The sequence below is a fragment of the Phoenix dactylifera genome, chromosome 5 (assembly GCF_051530095.1).
Source record: "Phoenix dactylifera cultivar Ajwa chromosome 5, Ajwa_hap1_PhDact_Kaust_v1.1, whole genome shotgun sequence".
NCBI classification, from domain to species: Eukaryota; Viridiplantae; Streptophyta; class Magnoliopsida; order Arecales; family Arecaceae; genus Phoenix; species Phoenix dactylifera.
The window spans coordinates 1,062,501-1,090,458 of NC_143194.1; the positions used below are offsets into that span (position 1 = coordinate 1,062,501).

At 40.3% G+C, this 27,958-nt stretch overlaps 1 protein-coding gene, 1 long non-coding RNA gene and 1 pseudogene across 2 annotated transcripts in view; 2 read left to right on the forward strand and 1 right to left on the reverse strand.

Moving 5' to 3' along the window:
* Window positions 1–5,319, forward strand: part of LOC120111703 (uncharacterized) — a 13,316-nt gene extending 7,997 nt beyond the window's left edge. Inside the window, exon 2 of the long non-coding RNA XR_005513162.3 lies at window positions 5,072–5,319. This is a non-coding gene — a long non-coding RNA (uncharacterized LOC120111703). The remainder of the gene's footprint in view (window positions 1–5,071) is intronic.
* Window positions 5,320–15,792: 10,473 nt separating this feature from the next.
* Window positions 15,793–19,218, forward strand: LOC103700126 (uncharacterized). The gene is made up of 5 exons (XM_039129557.2): window positions 15,793–16,564; window positions 16,860–17,174; window positions 17,470–17,784; window positions 18,081–18,395; window positions 18,692–19,218. Exons 1-5 carry the CDS (start codon window positions 16,459–16,461, stop codon window positions 18,964–18,966), a joined length of 1,326 nt encoding a protein of 441 aa, XP_038985485.2. The 5' UTR covers window positions 15,793–16,458; the 3' UTR covers window positions 18,967–19,218.
* A 6,063-nt stretch (window positions 19,219–25,281) lies between these two features.
* Window positions 25,282–27,166, reverse strand: LOC120111764 (F-box/kelch-repeat protein At1g55270 pseudogene; annotated as a pseudogene).
* Between the last annotated feature and the right edge of the window lie 792 nt (window positions 27,167–27,958).

The following is a 27,958-nucleotide window of genomic DNA, read 5'->3' on the forward strand; positions in this document are numbered from 1 at the left end:
ACTTTAAAATATTATTGGTTTTTTGAGATATTTAATTTTGAATTAATTATTTAAATTGAAGTTTGAATGATAATCATTTAGCTGCTTATATATGACATTATGTTGAGATGTCTTGCATGTTTATAGAGAGAGTTTCTTGCGAGTATGCGGCAATTGACGCAACCCCAGCTCGGTATCTCAGTTGGGGGTGTGATAAAGCTATCATAGTATTTTACTTAAAGCATGACAAATCCTTTGGAACAAAAGAGTGCTAAGTAAACATGGAACATCCACCTTTGCTCATGCTATGAGGTGATCTCCATGGAAGCCCAATCAAAAAAGGAATAACCCTGCCTTCTAACAAACTAAACCCTTAGAAAACACATGAAGGAATAATTCGATATTGATTAGCACAACACAAAGGAAATCCGTCTCTCATCAAGTAATATATAAATCCTTTAGAACAGAAGAGTGCAAAGCAAACAAGGAACATCCACCTTTACCCATGTTATGAGGCGATCTTCACAGAAACCCAATCAAAAAAGGAATATCCCTGCCTTCTAACAAACTAAACCCTAAGAAAACACATGAAGGAATAATTCAACATTGATTAACACATCACAATGGAAATCCCTCCCTCATGCAGTTATATATAGAACCCATGCAAGGCCTCCATCTTCATTCACTCGAAAACATTAGAAGTTCTAAGAGGGAAACAAAGCAAAGGAGGCTCTCATGGCAACAGGAGGTGCCGCTGATCAGCCTGTGTATAAAGATTTCGTCCCTTCACACAAATGGGTTCGAGAGGAAGGAACTGACACACTCGTCATCGATCTCCCAGGCACGCCTTCTTTCTCTTCAACTCAATCAATTGTAATTGTAGGTCCTTCAATGGAGTTAGAAAGTTGTAGATTTATAATTACTTTTCTCACATAAGGTTGAAGTAATATATAAAGCTTTGATGAACTAGTTTACTTTGTACATATAGTGATAAGTTTCTGATAAAAATATTGCAAATTTAAAGTAGAAATCCTCATGGAATTTGAATATGTCATGCCTCATATATAGTTTAAACTAACCTTTTTGCATTAATTATAGGATTATGAATATTTTGTAATGCATTTTCTCTGTTTGCTCGTAGAATTTAAGAAAGAGCAAGTCAGGGTTCAATTAGATTACTCTGGAAAACTGCATGTTAGTGGGGAGCGTCCTCTTGGAGACAACCGATGGAGTCGATTTGGCAGTGTCTTCCCAATCCCAAAGAAATGCAACGAGTTCCAAGCTAGGTTTGAAAATGGGCGTCTCTATGTGAAAACATTACCGAAGTCCACCGAGCGAAAGCAGCTCCTGGTTAATCTAATTGTGGCCGTTGTGGTCTTGATTGTGATGGCATTGTTCGTGACCTCTAAAAACTAGCCTTTGCATATTTCCCTTGGGAAATTGGAGGCAGGATATGTAAAAAGAAAATAAGGCAAGGAATTGTTACCATTCTTTCTATTGGAAATGGCCTCTTGTATTCTAGAGAAATTTTGTGCACAAGGGGAGATAATCCTAAAAACATAAATAGAGAAGGGATGGCATTGAGGATATTACATAAAATAGTCATTTCCTTAAGATAAGACGATATGGTGGTGTCCAATCACCAGTAAATTGATAAATATGATATTTGTCAAGATAAGATGATAAGGAACAGCATCTATCTATCTATGAGATGATAAGCATAATCTTGTTAAGACTCCCTCTTGTTGGCGGCGGCCTGAGGGGCCGAGTCAACGTTGGCAGAGGCCGGGTTGGTCGAGTCAGTCCTGCCACCTGCCAGCATGGATGTACCGGTTAGTAGGTGGCTTATGCCCTAGGTGGGGTCCCTGAACCTATGGCTTAGTGTCACCCAGTAGTCGACTCGAGGCACTGGCTGGTGTGGTTTAAGAAAATAAAGTAGCACCTTTACTACCAGCGGTCGCTTTTATATAATGGTCAGCACTTGATCCTAACAAGTGGTATGAAAGCAAGAGGTCTCGAGTTCGAAACCCAGGCATCGAACTGGGGGAGGGGGGATTGTTGGTGGAGGCTTGAGGGGCTGAGTCAACATTGGCGGTGGCCAGGTTGGCCGAGTCAGTCCTGCCGCCTGCCAGCGTGGATGCGCTGGTTAGTAGATGGGTTATACCTTAGGTGGGGTCCCTGAACCCATGGGTGGTGTCGCCCAGTAGCCGACTTGAGGCGCTGGCTGGTATGGTTTAAGGAAATAAAGTAGCGCCTTCACTATCAGCGGTCGCTTTTGGTGTAATGGTCAGCACTTCATCCTAAAAACTGAAGACGAGATGAGAGTATTTTTAGGCAAGATTTTTCCTAAAAGAAATTGCTCAACTGTCCAAGTCAGAATTAGAGACTTATTTGGAAGACAAAGTATTTTACATGATATCTAATTTGAATGTCTGCATTAAAGTATAGGTCAATATTGTTAATAAAAATAACTTGCGATGCTTTTTTTTTGACTAGGTTCATCCACTAGGAGATGAAAATTTTGATATTCTAGACTATTAAAGACTCAATGAATCAAAATATTCAATATTGTCTAAGATGATTCATGATATCTTAGTAATTCCTATCTCTACCTTTGCATCTGAGTCGACTTACAACACTGCTAGCAGAATTTTGAATGATTTTCGTAGTAACCTATCCTCGGATATGGTTGAGGCATTGATATGCACATAAGATTAGCTTCAAGTCATATTGCCTCATCTTGTAGATTCAATTTCTAGAACATTTATAAACTTTATTATATACTAGTGCATTAAAACTTTATAATTTTTAATTTTGTAATTTTTTCGTATGTAGATAGCCCACCTCCTCATACAAATACAAGGTTGAAGATTACGAAACAACTATTGCTATTAATACTGATGATTAGCTTGTGCTGGTAATAATCATCTTTATTATTATGTTTACATTGTTAAGAATATTGTAATTTTTATGCATATTAACTATATATCTAAGTGAAAAAGGGATATTTTTTTCCTGCTATTTTCTATCAAGTCCAATCAAGGTCATGGTGAGACTGCAAATTTTGGAACTTTGATGATTTGTGATGTGGGGTCGGAACTCCGACACCAGCCCGCACACCGGGCGAGCAGGGAAAGCATCCGCGTCCTCCCCGAGGTATTGTCCGCTCTGGGATTGCCGCTTCGGGTCTGCGGGAGGTCGCCCAGGGCCGTGGCCCAATGACAGTCCCGAGCCCTGACGGCGCGGGGGTCCGCGGAGGTTGCCCCCTACCCTCACGGTTTTGTCCTACAAAAGGGCCCTCGGTGAGAAGAGGTGTTTGCACCCCCCATTTAAGGCACAGACCTTTCCGCTGATTACCCGATGTGGGACTAAACTGGGAACCCCATCCCACAACACAGCCCCCCCAGCGGGAAGGTCTGTGCGTGACCGGGTCCCTTCCTCTAGCGCCATCTGATGTGGGGTCGGAACCCCGACACCAGCCCGCACACCGGGCGAGCAGGGAAAGCATCCGCGTCCTCCCCGAGGTATTGTCCGCTCTGGGATTGCCGCTTCGGGTCTGCGGGAGGTCGCCCAGGGCCGTGGCCCAATGACAGTCCCGAGCCCTGACGGCGCGGGGGTCCGCGGAGGTTGCCCCCTACCCTCACGGTTTTGTCCTACAAAAGGGCCCTCGGTGAGAAGAGGTGTTTGCACCCCCCATTTAAGGCACAGACCTTTCCGCTGATTACCCGATGTGGGACTAAACTGGGAACCCCATCCCACAACAATTTGCAATATATGCTCGATGATTGTTTTGATCATCTAGATATATGGACCTTATTTTTATATGCTAATTTAGGGACTGATTTATTATTTTCATTTGTTGAAGGTTGTTTTGAATTTTGATATAAAGCTATTTTCTTTTGTAACTTTATCTTAAAGACTCATTTGGTTTGTAGAAAAAGAAGAAAAAATGTGGTCGATGAAAAAATAAATAACTACCTCTTATTTGTTGGAGTTTTCAAAGGAGAGAAATGAAAAAGTAGCGTTCCCATAGGAATAAGATTACTATGTTTCATGGAGAAGAAAAACCCATGAGAGATATGAGAAAGCTACTTTCACACCAATTGAAAATTGGAGTCCCTTTTTTTCAAAAAAAAAGTATCTTTAAGCCATCAAAATTTATAGGTAAAGTCTTTCTTTTTATTAATGATATAATAGATATTTCATACAACATTTCTAGAAAAGTAGATTCTCAACCAAATATAAGCCACTCTGAGATATGCTACTTTTCCATGATCGACCAAACATGCTAAAACTATTTTTCTAAGTATCATATTCCTAGGAATCATCTTCTTAGGAAAAATATTCTAGTGAAGAAAATTTTTTTCCGCAAACCAAACAAGTGCTAAAAGTTCTTGGTAGTGTAACAAGTTGGCCGAAGGTTATTTTATCAAACGCTTAAAAGTGAATCAGTAACTTGATAGTTGTTTCTTTGGTAAAGTGAAAGAGATGAATGATATTATGTTTTTTGTTTGCAAAAATCAGTTGCTAAGGTGAAACTTTCCTAAGTTTTTATGTTTTTAAGTTATATAGTATATGTGCAGCAATTTTTGGTGGTCTCTATTTGTAGGATTTGTTACAGCATGATATAGTCACAACAATTGCATTTGGGGACCTCTAAATTTGTTTTGTTAGTTCGTAGAATATTTCAATGAGAGCAAATTGATCATTTTTTGGTTGTTCCCTAGAATTTGGAGAACAAGCTCCACCCAGGAGGTCCATTTGATCGTCTGGGTTAGCCAATGATCCTGACCAAGCAGCGTTTCTTAAAGTGAAGGAGATCAAGAATTGGCTGCTGGCCATGTTCGCAATGCTTGGTTTAGTCAGGCATAGATTTTTTTCTGTTTTGACTTTTGAGCCTCTAAGTTGTGATTTAAGACTTGCGTGAGCAATGTCTCTAACATAAAGATAGGTTTAAAATTGTTTTTATATTCTAATTTGTTTTGAGAGCAATATTGTTTATTGTCTATTTAGTGTGGTTAATAGTAGTTGGCTATGTGGTAATTAATAGATTTCTGTAATTGGTTGTTGAACTTCGTTGTCACCAAAGTAGATGTTGAAGGAAGAGATCAAGGTAGAAGAAAGCAAGGTGGAGGGAGTCCAAGCTGCAGCCACTAGTGAATCTCAGGAATCCTATTGTCTAATTGATTGTGAATGTTGAATCTCAATTGTAGAACCAGTCATGAATCTAGTTTATTATCTAAGATCATCTAGTCAATAGTATGTAAAGTCATAAGCAGTGTGACCTTTTTTAAAAGAGAAGTTTGATATTTATTAAAGTGAATGTATAATATTTTGACATTTGTATTTCTTTATTCATTACCAAAATATCGTCCACATGTTTGTTGCAGTAGCTCGACTAACGGGAAGTACAAGGATCCGGCCCAATCCGAACCAACCCGGACCGGCTTCTGACTCAAATTTTTTAGGTTAGAGTTGGGCTATATATTGACCCGATCTAATCCGAATGATCTGTTAGGTCAAAAATTTTGGCCCTGACTTAATTTTTTATTAGTTTGGGTTTGGATCCAATATTAGAATCTGATCAAAGAACCGAGTTGGGTCGGAGTTACTCATGATGCAGTCCGAGCCAATTTATTTGCACTCTGATATTTTAGGATCCGATCAAAGAACTGGGTCGGGTTGAGGTTAACCCATTTGCATTTTTTGTTTTTCTTGCGCAAAATAGAGGAAGAGAGGAAGGCAGCCATGGAATAGCTTGCAGCGATGGTGGGCAACAAAAAGCAGCCGACAGCGGTTGAAAAGGAAGCAAAAACAAGGGTTGAAACAGGTGGTTTGGCCCATTTGAATCCAAGCTCCAGTAGCTCCAGTCCACTTATCGGCGGCTGGAATTTGGCCATGGCCATGTACAGATGCGACCTACCGGAAAAAGGCCTCGGCGAGGATTGTGACTGTGAGACACGGGCTGAAGTCGGCAGCCCCTGCCGACTTCAGTCCCGTTCTCTTTTTCAAAGGCCGGAACAGAGGATCGCGATTTGCGATCCTCTCCGGCTCTTCCGGGGATGATCGGGGCGGGGATGTCGCTAGTCCCGCGGCACCCCCCCCCCCCCTCCAGCTCATCCGCGGCCGAACCGCGGCCGCGGATCTCGCTCGGCCGCCGCGATCTTTGCGGCGGAGAGCCATCACGAGGGGGGTGATAAAAACCCCCCAAATCCTCCTCCCTAGGGCAAACCGAGCCCTCTTCCTCCTTCTCTTTCCTCCTTCCCTCCTCCTCCTCTCCGATCGGTGTGTCTTCCCGACCGAGCGCCGCCCGGATCCCCTCCGCGAGCTTCCCCTGCTCCAAGATCCAACCCCTCGGCTTCAAACATCGCCGCCGTCGCTTGACGCCGGACCGAGCCTCCCTCGGCCGGGATTTGCCACCTCCGTCGACCGCCGGTAAGCCCTCCTCCGTCGAGATCCTCCTCTCCTCTGTTTCAGCCCAAGCAGCCGAGATCATCATCTCGGTTGCTTCTCCTCCCCGTCGGTCCCTGCAACGCCGCCGGCCGCCATGGCGGCTGGCTGGCAGTCGATCGAGGGGTGGCCCCTGGCCACCCAAGCCGGCCACCCCCGCCGGCCACCTCCCTCTCTCCTCCGTCTCTTCTTCTCCCCCTGTTCGTGGGGGGGAGTTTGGGGAAGGAGGAGGCCCATCACGGGCCAAACTGGGCCGTTGGGCCCAGTCCATTGCAGGCCCAACTTGGGCCCAGTCCAGTCCGGTTGGGCCCAGTTGGGCAATACCCCCATGGGCCCAACTTGGATCCAGATCAAACCCGAGAATCCGAACCCGAACCCGAACCCGAACCCAAACCTGAACCTGAACCTGAACTGGAACCCGAACCCGAAATCCGGGATCCGAAACCCAAACCCATTTGACCAATTAACAGATTTTTTGCAGTTGAGCCCTTGGCAGTATGCTATTTCAGAAATAGGGACTCCTGTAATTTGTATTTGATCCCTATAGGAAAGATTTATTACATAAAGGCCCCCAACTATATTTATTTAGTCCCCTCACTCAAGTTTTATTATAGAATAGTACCCTGTAATTAAGTATTAGTCCCTGCAAAAAAATCTTATTGTATAAATGAACAAATTAGAAGCCAACCTTGGGGGCCCTATTTAGCCGAGTCTATGCGGGCCCATTGGGCCGAGTCTGATATGGGCCCTATCAGGCCGTGCCCATTATGGGCCAACTTTGGGCTCTGTTGGGCCATGTCCAATAGTATTATTTTTGAATTTTGCTTAGTCTGAAATTAACAAGAAATTAATTAAACTTTAACAGGTGAATCTGATCCGTCTACCTGAAGTAGGAATCAAGCGAGAAGAGGTAAGTAACTTAATACTTCAAGTGTAATTTTCAAATTACTTGATAAATAGATTAAATTCTGATAAATGTTTTGTATTCTGTAAAATGGGTCTGGCATGTTAAATTTTATTTGAAAATCATGTTATGCTCTGAAATCCGTGAAATATGACTGCACAGTTTATGAAAGCTATTTTTATATATATGCATTCTCAGCATGGCTATGATCTGTTCTGTTCTGTTCTGGCCCCGCCAATGGGGATTGTACGTTGGACCTGTCGACTTGTAATCTGTGAGGAACCGGTTTCGACACCGTACCACCGGTGATTAGAATAGTGGTATTTGGACACCGTACCACCGGTGCTTAATAATAGTGGTGTTTGGCACCTTGTGCAACCCATGCCACTGGGTTACGTGGCCGTAGCCTATTATGTTGAGATTCTGGTATAAGAGTTTTTGGAAAAATGATAATAAGTTTTGAAAACAACAAAACGATGTTATTTATAATTTATTCCAGACATTATCCTGTATTTTGATCTGATATGCTCTGACCCCACTCTAGGGTATTTTGTTGCTTACTGGGCTAGTGTAGCTCATTATTTTATTTTCTCCATTTTTTCAGATCCAGAGGCTTGATCTCACGGGATTGAGGAGTGCGTTAGATTTTCCGACGATTCCTTCAGTTATTGGTCCTTTAGTTAGATTGATTAAAGTATTTGACTTACGTAAGCATATGTTATTTGAAATTTTGTAAGACTGCTTTTGAATAAATTTAAATAATTATGTCAGTTTTGAATATCTGTATTTGCTTTGATATGATCCGATGCCTTGCACGCCTGTGCGGCCCGCCGTGCGAGCGTGCGGCGTCTGCCGCGCCTCGGGCTCGGGGCATGACAGATTTGGTGGTATCAGAGCTTAGGTTTCAGATTCCTAGGGATTGTATTTGAAATAGACAGATGGAGCTTAAGTTTTAGGATCTTTAGGATTCGTCAGAAAGTTTGAGAGATGGTAGACATTAGGCCATTAGATGAAGGCATTTATTTGCTTTTGTTATTGATAAATTTAAGTTATTTTATCATAATTTTGAAATGCTAAAATTAGACTGCAACCTAATTATGGTCGTAACCAAAGTGTGAATGAGCTACTCTAAGAGTTTTCTTGGTAGAGCAACTTGTATTTCAAGTTATGATTAATTAGATTTTGACTAAATTAAGTGAAGGAATATTAATCATGAGTTATTATCGTGCAATGTAATTATTTGGGAAGTTTAACTTGATATCAGGCACTGTGAATATTGCTTCTAGTTGAAGTTAATTATTTTAGTAGCAATTTAAGATTCATCTATAAAAAGATGTTTAAAGCTTGGACTAGAAAATATTCATTGAAATCTGTATGTGGATCATGCATGGAGCTCGTATATAGAAGGAAAATATACTTTGGGATGAGACTTAATAATTCTTATTTGGCTCTACTTGAGACTTAAAACAATTAAGATTGATATTTTGATGGAAAGTCAATTAGTAATCTTGAGAATATTGGTGGATTTAAATATTTTTTTTGGGTTGGTCGAAAATAGGACTTGCTTGATTTAGAAAAGTTCTTGATGCTTGAAAGAAAATAAAAAATAAAAATAAAAATAAAAATCATTGAAAAGTATAGTATTTTTGATTTTGATCGATATGGATATCATTGTGTTATTAGTAAATTCTCTAAAGTCCAGTAGATTTACAAGATCCTGAAATGTTTGCAGTATTACAAATAAAAATATTTTACTTATTTGAGGAGTTGATCTCAATGTAAAATCATAGAGTTTATATCTTTGTGGAATTTCTTGTAAATTTTTGAACCAGATTATTAGATTCTTGTTAGTTAAATATTTATAAATCAAGGCTATGAGTTGATTATGGATTTTGTATCACCGTATGAGAAATGCAAGGGGGATTTCATGAGAGGCCAAAATAAGTTTAGCCTAAAAGAAAAGATTCGGGATGATTAAATAAGCTCCTGAGTAAGTTAATCGATCGAGAATCTTTTAATTATCGAAGCTTCGAATAAATATCAACTTGTATAATAGAATTGTTAAGGAAAACTAGAATTGGCTTAGTTCAAATTTGGATCTAGAATATGATTGCTTGATTATATGATGGTACAAATACGATAACTATCTCAAGGGTTAATCATGATCTAGTGTACTTGGGAAGCAAGGATAAAATTTTGTTTGGATATTAAAAAAAAAAAAAAAATTTGCTGATGATGTGGGATCAATAAGAAAGTTTGGAAAATATTGATCTGAGTTGTGCAGCAGAAATTTGATTAACTGAGTAAATTTAAACTAGTCAAAAATATTGACTGTGTTTTGGTAACATGTTATGATGAAAGACTATGTTATTCAATAATGAAAGATTTTGTTAATAAGGGAAGGTGAACACTATTGATTCTCAGGTCAATCCTGATATGATTATGTTATTTCTTGGATAGACTTTGCTATTTTTGGGTATGCTAAGAAAATAATAATAATAATGATAATTTGAACGTATCATGACTCGGGTTAGTTGATTGATGACCAAATATGGTCTAATTTGTTAAATATCTGAATAAACCATGCATTATTTGCTCTCATCTTATGATTTATAAGTTTAAGTTAAAGGCTTTGTGGCATATTGAATCATGGTATCAATACTTTGCCTTCTTAGACCTACTTTTGCGATTTGATACAAATCATTTTTGAGATAAATCGTTGCTATCTAATGATTATCATACATGTTCATTTTGTGAATCATATTCTTAGCAACATAATAATTTGACTCTAAGGTTAGTCATTATCCTTTGAGGGATCAGCACACTACCGGTTGCTTCTATTTATGCTTATATACTATTTGATACTGGTGCTGCACATTCATTATGTCATCGATATTTGTGCGAAAGCATGATCTACCTTGCATGCTGTTAGAGTATGATTTGCATGTTAACACCCCTGCTGGAAGTGGGATGATGGGTAATCAGGTCTGCAAGACTTGTCTGGTTCAGATAGTAGGTAAAGACTTGCCTGCTGATTTGATAGTTATAGATACGCATGACTTTGGCATAATTCTCGGTATGGGCTACTTAACATCACACTTTGCTACCATTAACTGTCATGAAAAGCGGATAAAATTTTAGATCCCTCGAGATACTGAATTCAGCTTCATCGGCAGTGGTGCATATACCTCCCCTCGAATTATTTCTGCTATGCAAATTAAGCGACTACTTAGAAAGGGGAGTATGGCATATATTGCCACAGTGGTTGACACTAGACAGTCAGATCAAGATTTGAAGATATCCCAGTAGTAAATGAATACCCCGATGTCTTTCTGGAAGACCTCCCTAGCTTGCCACCAGATAGAGAAATTGATTTTGCAATTGATTTGATTTCTGGTACCACACCAATCTCTAAGACCCCCTATAGAATGGCTCCAGTTGAAATGAAAGAATTAAAAGAGCAGTTGCAGGATCTTCTTGATAAGGGTTTCATCAGACCTAGTGTTTCACCTTGGGGAGCCCCAGTCTTATTTGTAAAGAAGAAGGATGGTAGTATGAGATTATGTATTGATTATCGAGAGATAAATAAAGTAACAATAAAGAACAAGTATCCTCTACCAAGAATTGATGACTTATTTGATCAGTTAAAGGGGTGATGCGATTTGGAATACGTGGAAAACTCAGTCCACTCTATGTGGGCCCCTTCTGAGATTCTGGAAAGAGTAGGAGCTGTGGCATACAAATTGACACTCCCACCTTCACTGTCTGGAGTCCACAACGTTTTTCATGTTTCTATGTTAAGAAAGTATATTCCAGATATGAGCCATGTGGTAGAAGTGGCTCCTTTGCAGCTTAGAGAAGATTTGACATATCCTGAGCAGCCTGTACGTGTGGTTGATAGAAAAGAGCAAGTATTGAGGAGGCACACGATTCCTTATGTTAAGATCCAGTGGAGCAATCACTCAGAACGTGAAGCCACGTGGGAGCTGGAGGACAAGATGAAGGAAAAATATCCGGACCTTTTTGCAAGCTAAGGTATGTTAAATTTCGAGGACGAAATTTTTTTAAGGGGGAGAGAATGTGAGACACGGGCTGAAGTCGGCAGCCCCTGCCGATTTCAGTCCCGTTCTCTTTTTGGAAGGCCGGAACAGAGGGTCGCGATTTGCGATCCTCTCCGGCTCTTCCGGGGATGATCGGGGCGGGGATGTCGCTAGTCCCGCGGCACCCGCCCCCTCCAGCTCATCCGCGGCCGAACCGCGGCCGCGGATCTCGCTCGGCCGCCGCGATCTTTGCGGCGGAGAGCCATCACGAGGGGGGTGATAAAAACCCCCCAAATCCTCCTCCCTAGGGCAAACCGAGCCCTCTTCCTCCTTCTCTTTCCTCCTTCCCTCCTCCTCCTCTCTGATCGGTGTGTCTTCCCGACCGAGCGCCGCCCGGATCCCCTCCGCGAGCTTCCCCTGCTCCAAGATCCAACCCCTCGGCTTCAAACATCGCCGCCGTCGCTTGACGCCGGACCGAGCCTCCCTCGGCCGGAATTTGCCACCTCCGTCGACCGCCGGTAAGCCCTCCTCCGTCGAGATCCTCCTCTCCTCTGTTTCAGCCCAAGCAGCCGAGATCATCATCTCGGTTGCTTCTCCTCCCCGTCGGTCCCTGCAACGCCGCCGGCCGCCATGGCGGCTGGCTGGCAGTCGATCGAGGGGTGGCCCCTGGCCACCCAAGCCGGCCACCCCCGCCGGCCACCTCCCTCTCTCCTCCGTCTCTTCTTCTCCCCCTGTTCGTGGGGGGGAGTTTGGGGAAGGAGGAGGCCCATCACGGGCCAAACTGGGCCGTTGGGCCCAGTCCATTGCAGGCCCAACTTGGGCCCAGTCCAGTCCGGTTGGGCCCAGTTGGGCAATACCCCCATGGGCCCAACTTGGATCCAGATCAAACCCGAGAATCCGAACCCGAACCCGAACCCGAACCCAAACCTGAACCTGAACCTGAACTGGAACCCGAACCTGAAACCCGGGATCCGAAACCCAAACCCATTTGACCAATAAACAGATTTTTTGCAGTTGAGCCCTTGGCAGTATGCTATTTCAGAAATAGAGACTCCTGTAATTTGTATTTGATCCCTATAGGAAAGATTTATTACATAAAGGCCCCCAACTATATTTATTTAGTCCCCTCACTCAAGTTTTATTATAGAATAGTACCTTGTAATTAAGTATTAGTCCCTGCAAAAAAATCTTATTGTATAAATGAACAAATTAGAAGCCAACCTTGGGGGCCCTATTTAGCCGAGTCTATGCGGGCCCATTGGGCCGAGTCCGATATGGGCCCTATCAGGCCGTGCCCATTATGGGCCAACTTTGGGCTCTGTTGGGCCATGTCCAATAGTATTATTTTTGAATTTTGCTTAGTCTGAAATTAACAAGAAATTAATTAAACTTTAACAGGTGAACCTGATCCGTCTACCTGAAGTAGGAATCAAGCGAGAAGAGGTAAGTAACTTAATACTTCAAGTGTAATTTTCAAATTACTTGATAAATAGATTAAATTCTGATAAATATTTTGTATTCTGTAAAATGGGTCAGGCATGTTAAATTTTATTTGAAAATCATGTTATGCTCTGAAATCCGTGAAATATGACTGCACAGTTTATGAAAACTATTTTTATATATATGCATTCTCAGCATGGCTATGATCTGTTCTGTTCTGTTCTGGCCCCGCCAATGGGGATTGTACGTTGGACCTGTCGACTTGTAATCTGTGAGGAACCGGTTTCGACACCGTACCACCGGTGATTAGAATAGTGGTATTTGGACACCGTACCACCGGTGCTTAATAATAGTGGTGTTTGGCACCTTGTGCAACCCATGCCACTAGGTTACGTGGCCGTAGCCTATTATGTTGAGATTCTGGTATAAGAGTTTTTGGAAAAATGATAATAAGTTTTGAAAACAACAAAACGATGTTATTTATGATTTATTCCAGACATTATCCTGTATTTTGATCTGATATGCTCTGACCCCACTCTGGGGTATTTTGTTGCTTACTGGGCTAGTGTAGCTCATTATTTTATTTTCTCCATTTTTTCAGATCCAGAGGCTTGATCTCACGGGATTGAGGAGTGCGTTAGATTTTCCGACGATTCCTTCAGTTATTGGTCCTTTAGTTAGATTGATTAAAGTATTTGACTTACGTAAGCATATGTTATTTGAAATTTTGTAAGACTGCTTTTGAATAAATTTAAATAATTATGTCAGTTTTGAATATCTGTATTTGCTTTGATATGATCCGATGCCTTGCACGCCTGTGCGGCCCACCGTGCGGGCGTGCGGCGTCTGCCGCGCCTCGGGCTCGGGGCATGACAGTGACGATAGCAACGTCGGCGACGACCGACGGTTAAAAAAAAAAGAAGTAAATATAAGGAAAAGAAGCTGAAATAGGGGAGGGGTTTCCGATCATTTTACGGCGATTTCTTGGCAGAATTTGGGCATGTGGATGCTCAATCAAGAAGGGGAAGACCAAGGGAAGAATAATGGATGGGATCGGTGGCTTCTTACCTCGCCTCCGACGAGTATTTGCCGCAGCCACAGCGTCGATGGTGGTCAGCATTTGGGAAGAGAAGGGAAGAAGAAAACCACCTCGATCGACTCTTGGAGGCCAGAGATCATCGGTGGAGGCTGAAGATGCATCGAAGGATGCCGGGGACTGGTTTGAATAGCCGCTAACTAGCAGAGTTCCTCGAATCGTCGGTCTCTTACTCGGAGCCCACCAATTTTACGAGTTAACCTCATAATAACTACAGGTGAAATGCAGGGCACAACAAAAACTAACACTTCCATAGGTCAGCCCCTGAAGATAAAGTAATCGTCCCCGAAAATTATGAGTCCACACCTGAAGAAACCGAGTCAACCCTAAAATGGCCCAGATAAAATATGGATAGCAATGAAAACTAATCCTTTCAGAAGTCGATCCTAATGAACCATGAGTCGATCTCAAGCAAACTCGAGTCAACCCCTCAAGTCGTGGTTGATTTTTGAGCTAGACGGATTTTTTGGGCTGGACTACGCATACTAGGCCAGTCAAATAGACCGAACCCAGCGTAGCATCGGGTCCTAAATTGATTTTTGGGGCTTCTATTTTTTTTTTCAAAATTCTCTTTGTTCACTAAATTCCAAATCCTCAACAGTCATCAGATGAGACTAGAGAGCAGTCCTTCCTAATCTGCAAAGAGTTTGTGAAAGATTAGAATGCCTAAATCTAATGAATGGACCTCCTATCGGGCTACACATATCTACAAGAAGGCGAACAGTGCTGCGGACTGAGTGGCCTCCTATACGGCTTATCACTCCGAAGAATTTATGTAGGAGAACCATGTGTCTGTCCCTTCTCTTTTGCACTATTTTTTTTTTTTTTTTTGTGGGCTGCTTCCATACCCGTTGTGTATGAGCTTCTGGTGTACCAAAAAAAAAAAACGAGGGACCTACCAGATGGGCATAATCTAAGAGAGGCCATGAGATGGATGGATTTTGCATTCCGAGATCAATCCTGCACCCGGTAAATCCACAACTGAATCCTGGGCTTGGAATGCCATGGGGATCAGTGACCTCGGGTTGCGTCAGAAAGGGGCTGCAAGTGTTTGATCAAATGCATCAAAAAAAAAAAAAAAGTGCCACCTCGAAAACCTCTCCTAGATAGAGGATGTGGTGGAAGCCGTGCAAACAGGCTAAGAACAGGTCTTTCAACATGGTTGTGTGATTACTAATCATATACATGCTGCTACGCACAGCTGCCATGGGTGAGAAATATAGATAGACAAGAATTTGAGGATTTCCTGAGTGTCATGATGGATCTATATTCCTTTATTTTCTGCTAAATGACATACAATGGTGTATCTAAAAATTTTCTTCTTGTGGGGCACTTTGTTTGTACTTCAAATTTCTTCTGAGTGTTATGCTGCATCTATATTCCTTTATGGCCTTAGCAAATGTTGTAGCCTCTTTTTGTTTTCAGTTAATAATGACCTAAAGAGATAAGATTGCTAGAAGGATTTCATCTGCTGAATGCAAAAGAGACCCCCTCATAACAAAATTTGCTGTTACTGGAACCAGAAATATGATTATACTGCCCAAAAAGAGTTGATGATGTAAATGATTAAGTAGTTTCTGGTTTCGAGGCAGATGCAAGCATAGATTCCATTAGCACATAGATGAAGATGAGAACATTTCAGTGCATGTCTCCAATCTTGCACCTATTTCATTGCCCAAGCAACAGCGATATAGTTGGTACGATCACCGCATTTTAAACTTTAAATTCAAATTTATCTTTAATAATATGGAAATATTAACAAATAGACTTAATATGACAAGTGACTAGAGATAGAATTTTAACATTTTCATTTAGACCAAGTTTTTATTAAAGTTAATGCTAGACTTTAGAATATTATTAGTTTTCCGAGATATTTAATTTTGAATTAGTTATTTAAATTAAAGTTTGAATGATAATTATTTAAATTTATTCTGCTGTTTATTTATGATATCATGTTGAGTTGCTTTACATATTTGTAGGAAGAGTTTCCTACGAGTATGCGACAATTGACGCAACTCCAGCTCAATATCTCGAGTTGGGGGTGTGACAATCATACTGTTTTACTTAAAATACGACAAATCCTTTGGAACAGAAGAGTGCTAAACAAACATGGAACATCCACCTTTACCCATGCTATGGGGCGATCTCCATGGAAGCTCAATCAGAAAAAGAATAACCCTGCCTTCAAACAAACTAAACCCTAAGAAAACACATGAAGGAATAATTTGACATTGATTAGCACAACACATAAAAAATCCCCCCCATAAATTCTTTGGAACATAAGAATGCAAAGCAAACAAGGAACAGCCACCTTTACCCATGCTCTGAGGTGATCTCCACGGAAACCCAATCAAAAAAGGAATAACCCTACCTTCTAACAAACTAAACCCTAAGAAAACACATGAAGGAATAATTCAACATTGATTAGCACAACACAAAGAAAATCCTTTCCTCAAGTAGTTATATATAGAACCCATGCATGGCCTCCATCTTCATTCACTCAAAAACATCAGAAGTTCTAAGAGGGAAACAAAGCAAAGGAGGCTCTCATGGAAACAGAAGCTGCCACTGGTCGGCGTGTGTATAAAGATTTCGCCCCTTCATACAAATGGGTTCGAGAGGAAGGAACCGATACACTCGTCATCGATCTCCCAGGCACGCCTTCTTTCTCTTCTACTCAATCGTCATTGTAGGTCCTTCAATGCAGTTAGAAAGTTGTAGATTTATAATAATTTTTCTCACATAAGGTTGAACTAATATATAAAGCTTTGATGAACTAGTTACTTTGTACATATAGTGGTAAGGTTTCTAATATAAATATTGCAAATTTAAAGTAGAAATCCTCATGGAATTTAAATATGTCATGCCCAATATATAGTTTAAAATAACCTTTTTGCATTAATTATAGGATTATGAATATTTGTAATGCATCTTCCCTGTTTACTTGTAGAATTTAACAAAGAGCAAGTCAGGGTTGAATTAGACTACTCCGGAAAACTGAGTGTTAGTGGGGAGCGCCCTCTTGGAGACAAGCGATGGAGTCGATTTGACAATGTCTTCCAAGTCCCAAAGGAAAGCAACGAGTTCCAAGCTAGGTTTGAGAATGGGCGTCTCCATGTGAAAATATTACCGAAGTCCGCCGAGCGAAAGGAGGCTCTCATCGAAACAGGAGCTGCCACTAGTCGGCTTGTGTATAAAGATTTCGCCCCTTCATCCAAATGGGTTCGAGAGGAAGGAACCGATACACTCATCATCGATCTCCCAGGCACGCCTTCTTTCTCTTCTACTCAATCGTCATTGTAGGTCCTTCAATGCAGTTGGAAAGTTGTAGATTTATAATAAATTTTCTCCCATAAGGTTGAACTAATATATAAAGCTTTGATGACTAGTTACTTTGTACATATACTGGTAATGTTTCTAATATAAATATTGCAAATTTAAATTAGAAATCCTCGTGGAATTTGAATATGTCATGCCTAATATATAGTTTAAAATAACCTTTTTGCATTAATTATAGGATTATGAATATTTTGTAACGCATCTTCCCTGTTTACTTGTAGAATTTAACAAAGAGCAAGTCAGGGTTGAATTAGACTACTCCGGAAAACTGAGTGTTAGTGGGGAGCGCCCTCTTGGAGACAACCGATGGATTCGATTTGACAATGTCTTCCAAGTCCCAAAGGAAAGCAACGAGTTCCAAGCTAGGTTTGAGAATGGGCGTCTCCATGTGAAAATATTACCCAAGTCCACCGAGCGAAAGGAGGCTCTCATGGAAACAGGAGCTGCCATTAGTCGGCTTGTGTATAAAGATTTCGCCCCTTCATCCAAATGGGTTCGAGAGGAAGGAACCGATACACTCGTCATCAATCTCCCAGGCACGCCTTCTTCCTCTTCTACTCAATCGTCATTGTAGGTCCTTCAATGCAGTTGGAAAGTTGTAGATTTATAATAAATTTTCTCACATAAGGTTGAACTAATATATAAAGCTTTGATGAACTAGTTACTTTGTACATATAGTGGTAAGGTTTCTAATATAAATATTGCAAATTTAAAGTAGAAATCCTCGTGGAATTTGAATATGTCATGCCTAATATATAGTTTAAAATACCTTTTTTGCATTAATTATAGGATTATGAATATTTTGTAATGCATCTTCCCTGTTTACTTGTAGAATTTAACAAAGAGCAAGTCAGGGTTGAATTAGACTACTCCGGAAAACTGAGTGTTAGTGGGGAGCGCCCTCTTGGAGACAACCGATGGAGTCGATTTGACAATGTCTTCCAAGTTCCAAAGGAAAGCAACGAGTTCCAAGCTAGGTTTGAGAATGGGCGTCTCCATGTGAAAATATTTCTGAAGTCCGCCGAGGGAAAGGAGGCTCTCATGGAAACAGGAGATGCCACTGGTCGGCGTGTGTATAAAGATTTTGCCCCTTCATCCAAATGGGTTCGAGAGGAAGGAACCGATACAGTCGTCATCGATCTCCCAGGCACGCCTTCTTTCTCTTCTACTCAATCGTCATTGTAGGGCCTTCAATGCAGTTAGAAAGTTGTAGATTTATAATAAATTTTCTCACATAAGGTTGAACTAATATAAAAAGCTTTGATGAACTAGTTACTTTGTACATATAGTAGTAAGGTTTCTAATATAAATATTGCAAATTTAAAGTAGAAATCCTCATGGAATTTGAATATGTCATGCCTAATATATAGTTTAAAATAACCTTTTTGCATTGTTCATAGGATTATGAATATTTTGTAATGCATCTTCCCTGTTTACTTGTAGAATTTAACAAAGAGCAAGTCAGGGTTGAATTAGATTACTCTGGAAAACTGAGTATTAGTGGGGAGCGCCATCTTGAAGACAACCGATGGAGTCGATTTGACAATGTTTTCCAAGTCCCAAAGGAAAGCAACGAGTTCCAAGCTAGGTTTGAAAATGGGCGTCTCTATGTGAAAATATTACCAAAGTCCACCGAGCGAAAGCAGCTCCTAGTTAATGTAATTGTGGCCGTTGTGGTCTTGATTGTGGTGGCATTGTTTGTGACCTCTAAGAACTAGCCTTTGCATATTTCCCTTGGGAAATTGGTGGCAGCTGTGATTCATCAATTGTATAGAATATGTAAAAAGAGAATAAGGCAAGGAATCGTTACCATTCTTTCTATTTGAAATGGCCTCTTGTATTCTAGAGAAATTTTGTGCACAAGGGGAGATAATCCTAAAAACATAAATAGAGAAGGGATGGCATTGAGGATATTACATAAAATAGTCATTTCCTTAAGATAAGACGATATGGTGGTGTCCAATCACCAGTAAATTGATAAATATGATATTTGTCAAGATAAGATGATAAGGAACAGCATCTATCTATCTATGAGATGATAAGCATAATCTTGTTAAGACTCCCTCTCAAGTGATTCTTCCATAATTGTGCAAGGGAGTAAGCATAGTGAAGCTACATCCTTCACCATTCTCGCCTTGTCAAAAAAAATTCTGTAAATTAATTTCGTTAATTGCATAATTATCCAATGGATTGCAGCTGCGGAGCAGTCCCAAACCTTTTAGCCCTTAACTTAACATAGACTTTTTGAAGTAAATATCAAATTTATAATCCTGTATAAGAAGTAATTATGTTATGAAACGGGCATATTGCTTGGAGCGCAACGCTTTCCAAGCACTTCTTTAGAAGTAAATGTTTTAAATTTCAAGGTACTCATTAAATCCATATAAATCGGAACATAAACATTCACTCAGTGGGAATTAAAATTTATGAAGAAAAGGATATTTCATCTTTTGCATGCAAAAGGCACCCACTCATAACAAAATTGCTCTTGTTGGCCCTGGAAAATATGATTATACTGCCCAAAAGGTGTTGATGATGTATGTCACACCCTCGACAACAACCGCCGCATATTCATAGAAAACTCTCTCTATAATCATGCAGGGCATCTCAACATAATATCATAAAACAAGCAACGAAATAAATAATCAATAGGTAAATCCATAATTTAAATAACAAAAATCCATAGTTTAATCTCTTACAAAATCCAATGATATTCAAAAGATCTTACATCAAACTTAGGTAAAATCTTAATCTAAAATAAAGAGACCAAAGTTCTACTTCTAATCACTCTCTCGAAAGATATCCCCATGCTAGCTTAGTTCTCAAGATCTATAAAAATAGTAAGATATAAAATAATGAGCTACATAACCCAATAAGCAATGAACATTATAACTAGACAAATCGGATAATTAAAAAAGTAATAATTTGAAGAAAACAAGCATATGAAATTCATTAGTTCAGAACTAAATTCATATATGTAGTACTATCAAAATATTAAGCATGTCAATTTCAATCTTTCTCAAAAATAATTTTTTATTAATTAATCTAAGTTCTTTCAAAATATTAAATTTATCTCATGAGCTATGACCACATTGTTCTTATGGCAGGATTGTAATACCACGCATCTTCTTGAGTTACAATCCTTCATGATAAAACAAATGCCAACGTTTAACCGCCCTTGGCTAGGTCCTTGTGTTGTGCCACTTTTGTGGCAAGCCATACCTTTTGACACAAATTCTTTAGGATTAATCAAGTACCAACGTATTAGCCCCTATTGTCATGTCCTTAACATAGTCAAGCTGAGCATTCAAAACAATCATGTGGTTTTATATCTTAGTTCAACAAAAATACAAGACATTTTACGGTAGCAAAATTGATCAAGCATAATCCATAACGAGATCAATTTAAGCTTAGCTTATATTATAAACAAATTGAGCACAAATGTTAGCTAATTACAAAAACTATAGACTATCACGGTAGGCTCATGAACAGCTAAGAGACATGGATTATAAGACAAGCTTCAATAGTTATAGCTGCACTTAAACTGAGCTCATCAAACCAAACCTGAATAACCTAAAGCTCGGCTAAGCCTTGTTTGACCAGTTTAAAATGGAGTCACCCCCTTTTATTTGCAATTCCAAAATCAGATCAAGATAGATAGCTCTGTTATTCATTTTTGGATCTTCTATTCTTTACCTCAGCTTATGGTTTGGATTTAAAAGAGCTATTGCAAATGACGAATTCTTTGGTTTAGAATTAAAGTTTTGATTTTCTCCTTTTTTTCAAGAATCTTGAGTGTTTGCTAGCTTTCTTTTTTTTCATCCAATTTTGTATAATTTCTACTGTTATTTAGAAATTTTGATTTAGATTTGAATGAGATACATAGGAGGTTGAAATTCTTTGAATTAAAAGTGAATTAGAGAATTTGACTATTGCTACGATTGTGCAACTTTAAGGCAATGCCACTTTACTTTTATTTATTTGTTTACGTACTTGTAGGGTGGATTGATATAGCTTGTTATTATTCTTCTGCTGATTACGTGCTTGTATGGTGACTTGAGTCTCTTTACCATTCATTCAGATATTTTGTATGTGTATGTGCTGAAAGGATTCTTACCATCAAACTAATAATTTATCTTTAATGTTTCGGAGCATTCGAAGATTTAGTGATGTGTATTAGATATTGCCAGCTTGAAATGTTTATGATGTAGTTACATATTTGCATTTTGATGAACTGTTTTTATATAAAAGTGGCTGTGTTTGAAATTAGGTTAGTATGTTTTAAAGTTGGAGAACTTGGTTTCCTTGTATTAAAGATCTCTTACTTGTTAACTTGTTTCTTTTTGTGTATCCATCATAGTTAGTTGCATTTTATTGAATTCTGGGCAAAATAGGTTAGTATCTATGATGGGTAGCAATGAAAATATGGTTGAAGTTTCAAGTGCACATGATTGTTGTAGTTCTCAAGTTATAGAGCCTTATAATACTGATTGCTCCAAAGCAAGCAAAAAAAGAAGGTCGGAGATATAGAATCATTATATTGAGACAGAAAACCAAAAAGACAAGGATAAATGTAATTATTGCCATTGTATTTTTTCAGCCGATTTTGAAAATAGGACAAGTCATCTTCACAAATATACAAAAAATTGTAAGTCAAAAAAAAAATGTCTTGATAGGAGGCAAAAATAGCTAATAGATAATGTAACTTCAAAAGATGGTGTTGCATTGAATGAGTTGGTTCCCTATTCATTTGATCAAGAGAGAATCCATAAGGACTTTGCAAGAATTGTAATTCTACAAGAGTTGCCATTTACAATAGTTAAACATCCAACTTTTTAGATGTTTGTTAGGAACCTTAGACCTAAATTTCATATTGTTTCTAAGGACAACATTAGCATCTGCTTTAAAGCATATAAAAAGGAAAAAAAAGACTTGATGAGTTGTTTAAGGCAAACTATGGAAGAATCAGCTTAATATCTGACATATGGACATCAAATCATGCATCGGGATACATATGTCTCACTGCATACTATATCACAAATAATTGAAAACTTAAAAAGTATGTTATGAAGTTTAAGATGCTTCTTTCACCACATACCAGCATAGTCATTAGTGATTGTATAGCTAGCTACATTTTATGCTGGAATATTGAGAGAATGTTGGGTTCAATCACCTTTGACAATTTGTCAGCAAACACAATTGAGGCTATGCAACTTTAAAGATGATTTAGAAGAGATTTACTTTTGGATGGTAGATTTCTTCATATGCGCTATTGTGCACATATTCTTAATTTGATTGTGAAGGATGGGTTAAAGAAAGTGGAGGATGCTATTGATAGGATCCACGAGGCTGTTAAATATATAAATCATCTCAAACAAAGTTGAAAACATCAATGGAAATTGTCAAACAATTAAAGATGAATGGTAAGAAAAGGAAATGCATAGATTTACCTACTTGTTGGAATTCTATGTATCTTATGTTAGATAATGCTATACAATTCAAGGATGTGTTTGTGCAACTTGAGGCCCAAGATCCCAATTTTGAAAATGCACCAAAATTGAAGAACATTGTCTAAATGCACTATCGGGGATGGCGCATATACCTTTCCTTTTCTCTCCTATCTTTTTCCTCCACATCGCTTTCCTCCATCTCCTTTTAGTAGATCGTGAGTGGTTTATTTGTAACTTTTTAAAGGTTTTACATCATATGACTATTTTTTTTCACAAACAAAAAATCCAACCGATAATTTGTATTTCTATGAAATTTAGAGAATACAGATGGTCTTGATTCAAGAATCTAGAAGTTCAAATGCAATTATAATAATGATGGCCTTAAAGATGCAAGAAAAATTTAATGGAATGCTTTCACATTCTTGTCGTAGGGGTTGTTCTTGATCCAAGACTAAGATGAAAGAATTGCTTTCGTAAAATCTATTGTATGGTGATCGTGCTTCATTTGAGATCAAAAAAATGCTTGATGTTCTTTAAAATCTTTTTGATGATTATACAATTTTATATGGTGCATATGGCTCTCATGTTTAAGTGAAGGAGATGGTGTCTGTCACGCCCCCGCCTCTGCGAGGCACGTGAGGCACCTAGTGCCCACGTGGGGGCCACATGAGGGGGGACCGTGGGGCTCTCCTGCCAGATATTGTCCGGTTCTGGGGCTTCACGCAAGCGTCCTTCACCCCTCCCCGGTTTTGTTTTCCACCCAAAACGCGTCTGCAGGATTAGGAGACACCCGCCTCATATGCCCAGGCTCTGGAACGAGTCTTTCCGATGTGGGACTATTGGGCCTCACACCGGTGTGAGGCCCAATAGTCCCACATCGGAAAGACTCGTTCCAGAGCCTGGGCATATGAGGCGGGTGTCTCCTAATCCTGCAGACGCGTTTTGGGTGGAAAACAAAACCGGAGAGGGGTGAAGGACGCTTGCGTGAAGCCCCGGAACCGGACAATATCTGGCAGGAGAGCCCTGTATTTCCCCCCCTCATGTGGCCCCCACGTGGGCACTAGGTGCCTCACGTGCCTCACAGAGGCGGGGGCGTGACATTTGGTATCAGAGCCGAGGACGGCTCTTGTCCGATGGTGGGAAGGGTGTGAGGCCCAATAGTCCCACATCGGAAAGACTCGTTCCAGAGCCTGGGCATATGAGGCGGGTGTCTCCTAATCCTGCAGACGCGTTTTGGGTGGAAAATAAAATCGGGGAGGGGTGAAGGACGCTTGCGTGAAGCCCCGGAACCGGACAATATCTGGCAGGGGAGCCCCGCGGTCCCCCCTCATGTGGCCCCCACGTGGGCACTGGGTGCCTCACGTGCTCCGTAGAAGCGGGGGCGTGACAGTGTCTATATCTCAAGGTAGACAAGATGAGAGTATTTTTATGCAAGATTTTTCCTAAAAGAAATTCCTCAACCATCCAAGTTTGAATTAGAGACTTATTTGGAAGACAAAGTATTTTATATGATATCTAATTTGAATGTCTGCATTAAAATATAAGTCAATATTGTTAATAAAAATGACTTGCGATGCTTTTTTTTTAGTAGGTTCATCCACTAGGAGATCAAAATTTTGATATTCTAGACTATTAAAGACTCAATGAATCAAAATATCCAATATTGTCTGGGATGATTCATGATATCTTAGTAATTCCTATCTCTACCTTTGCATTTGAGTCTACTTACAACACTGCTAGTAGAATTTTAAATGATTTTTGTAGTAGCCTATCCTCGGATATGGTTGAGGCATTGATATACACATACGATTGGCTTCAAGTCATATTGTCTTATCTTGTAGGTTCAATTTCTAGAATATTTATAAACTTTATTATATACTAATGCATTAAAACTTTATAATTTTTAATTTTGTAATTTTTTCATATGTAGATAGCCCACCTCCTCATACAAATACAAGGTTGAAGATTACGAAACAACTATTGTTATTAATACTAATGATTAGCTTGTGCTAGTAATAATCATCTTTATTATTGTATTTACATTGTTAAGAATATTGTAATTTTTATGCATATTAACTATATATCTAAGTGAAAAAGGGATTTTTTTTTTCCAGCTATTTTCTATCAAGTCCAATCAAGGTCATGGTGAGACTGCAAATTTTGGAACTTTGATGATTTGCAATATATGCTCGATGATTGTTTTGATCATCTAGATATATGGACCTTATTTTTATATGCTAATTTAGGGACTGATTTATTATTTTCATTTGTTGAAGGTTGTTTTGAATTTTGATATAAAGCTATTTTCTTTTGTAACTTTATCTTAAAGACTCATTTGGTTTGTAGAAAAAGAAGAAAAAATGTGGTCGATGAAAAAATAAATAACTACCTCTTATTTGTTGGAGTTTTCAAAGAAGAGAAATGAAAAAGTAGCGTTCCCATAGGAATAAGATTACTATGTTTCATGGAGAAGAAAAACCCATGAGAGATATGAGAAAGCTACTTTCACACCAATTGAAAATTGGAGTCCCTTTTTTTCGAAAAAAAAATATCTTTAAGCTATCAAAATTTATAGGTAAAGTCTTTCTTTTTATTAATGATATAATAGATATTTCATACAACATTTCTAGAAAAGTAGATTCTCAACCAAATATAAGCCACATGCTACTTTTAACCCATGTTGAATGGCACCAGCTTCCATTCAAGCAAACACTTGGGTTCCTCCATCCAGTTACCATGCCGTCGAACGCTGGGTACCAGCCGTCAGCTTCTGGAACATACACCTCGCTGAGGACCTGTCGCTGCGAGCCAAGCCCTTTGAGGAACCACTTCCCCTCGTAGACAACGCCGATGAACGGGACCATTGCGGTGCTCATGTCCGCTATGAAGGCCCAGCGGTTCTTGTTCGGATCGTAGACCTGCGCCGATCTGAGAGAGTGATGGAAGCCTTCGCTCTCCCCGCCGGCCACATACAAGCAGTTGTTCATCACACAGGAGCCGAAGAAGTGCCGCCGCCGCAGCATGTCAGGAGCCCGGTGCCATTTGTTGGTTCTGGCGCTGTAGAAGATGACCCGTCTCATGGACCCCTTCTGCGGATCCTTACCCCCGAACAAGTATAGATGGCAGCCGCTTAAGACGGCACACCCAAATCCAAGGGCTCCAGAGTACTCTCCTGGAATGGGTGGCAGAGGATGCCAGAGATGGTATACAGGATCGAAGGCATCCCATGAGATCCGACCATCCCGATCTCTTTTGATGACATAGATCCATTCCTCTGCGATTCCAAGGCTCTTGCGGAGGGAGTAGAAATAGTTGCCAGCCAAAAGACGGTACCACCTCTTGCAGACTAGCCTTAACTTGCGGTGCTCGGCTCGTGGGACGCGGATCAGGCACGCTGTCGCAACATGGGTTAGCCAATGATCCTGACCAAGCAGCGTTTCTTAAAGTGAAGGAGATCAAGAATTGGCTGCTGGCCATGTTCGCAATGCTTGGTTTCCTCATCTCTTTAGTCAGGCCTAGATTTTTTTTTCTGTTTTGACTTTTGAGCCTCTAAGTTGTGATTTAAGACTTGCGTGAGCAATGTCTGTAACATAAAGATAGGTTTAAAATTGTTTTTATATTCTAATTTGTTTTGAGAGCAATATTGTTTATTGTCGATTTTGTGTGGTTAATAGTTGTTGTGGTTCAAATCTGGCTCGAGGGTGACCACGCCGGAGGAGTTGGAGGAGCTACCGAAGTGCGGAGGAAGACGGGGAGAGCCACCTCTTGTGACCGACGGTGTACCTGCATAAAGCCTCACCGGTGTTTCCGGTGAGGATCCTCCGACGCTCAAGTTAGAGTGGAGTTTAGAAAATCCAACCGAAAGTTTCTTAGGCATTACCTGTTGGGGTTCTTTATAGTCCTGATAGGAGCGCTTAGGTGGCGGAGGTATGGCCCGTTCCCATCATGAGAGGGAGTGGCGCAGCTTGAGCTTGCTTGTAGCGCGCGGTGGAGTCCATTCTTGGAAATGGCAAGACGTTGACAGCCGTAGCAGGGTATGACCCGTTCTCATCATAAGTAGGAATGGCGTGCAGCTTGAGCTCGCTTATGGCGCGCGGCGGAGTTCATTCTCGAAAACGGCGTAGGTACACACATGGGTGCAATCGTTGGCGAGGCCGAGCTTATTGAGGCTGCATCGATCGGGCATTTCTACTCATGATGAGAACGGGTCATACCCTGCTAGACGGGCGCTGAGGCCAGTCTAGCATTCCGGGGTCGAAGGTGTGCTTGGTGGAGTGCCCCGAGCCCGAGGGTCGAGGCGTATTACTGAAGAGGGCGCCCAACCTTGGTCGGGCGAGTCGACAAATACAGGAGGGCGCCCCGATCTTGGCCGGGGCGTGTCGGCGAATATCCGAGGTTGAAGGAGCTTTCGGTAGAGTCCGAGGTCGGGCTGGTTCTGGGCCGGACCGAGGACACGTCCGGTCGGCATTGGCGTCTGTTGAGCCGAAATTGGGTGGCCCTTTTGATGTGGGCTGGACGATCCATTTTGCCCCCCATCAATAGTAGTTAGCTATGCGGTAATTAATAGATTTCTGTAATTGATTGTTGAACTTCATTGTCACCAAAGTAGATGTTGAAGGAAGAGATCAAGGTAGAAGAAAGCAAGGTGGAGGGAGTCCACGCTGCAGCTACTAGTGAATCTCAGGAATCCTATTGTCTAATTGATTGGGAATGTTGAATCTCAATTGTAGAACCAGTCATGAATTTAGTTTATTATCTAATGAATTGGATCATCTAGTCAACAGTATGTAAAGACATAAGCAGTGTGACCTTTTTTAAAAAAGAGAAGTTTGATAATTATAAAGTGATTGGGAGCTTAAGCATTGCTCCTTTCACTAGGTGTTTCGAACGCATAATATTTTGACATTTGTATTTCTTTATTCATTATCAAAATATTGTCCATATGTTTGTTGTAGTAGCTCGACTAATGGGAAGTACAAGTATCCGGCCCAATCCAAACCAACTCAGACCAGCTCTGGACTCAAATTTTTTAGGTTGGGGTTGGTTTATACATGGATTCGACATGATCCGAATGATCTGTTAGGTTAAAAATTTTGGCCGTAACCCAACTCAATTTTCTATTAGTTTAGATTTGGATCCAATATTAGAATCTGATCAAAGAACCGAGTTGGGTCGGAGTTACTCATGACGCAGAGCCAACCTATTTGCACCCTTGTATATTAGGATCCAATCAAAGAACCGGGCCGGGTCGAGGTTAACC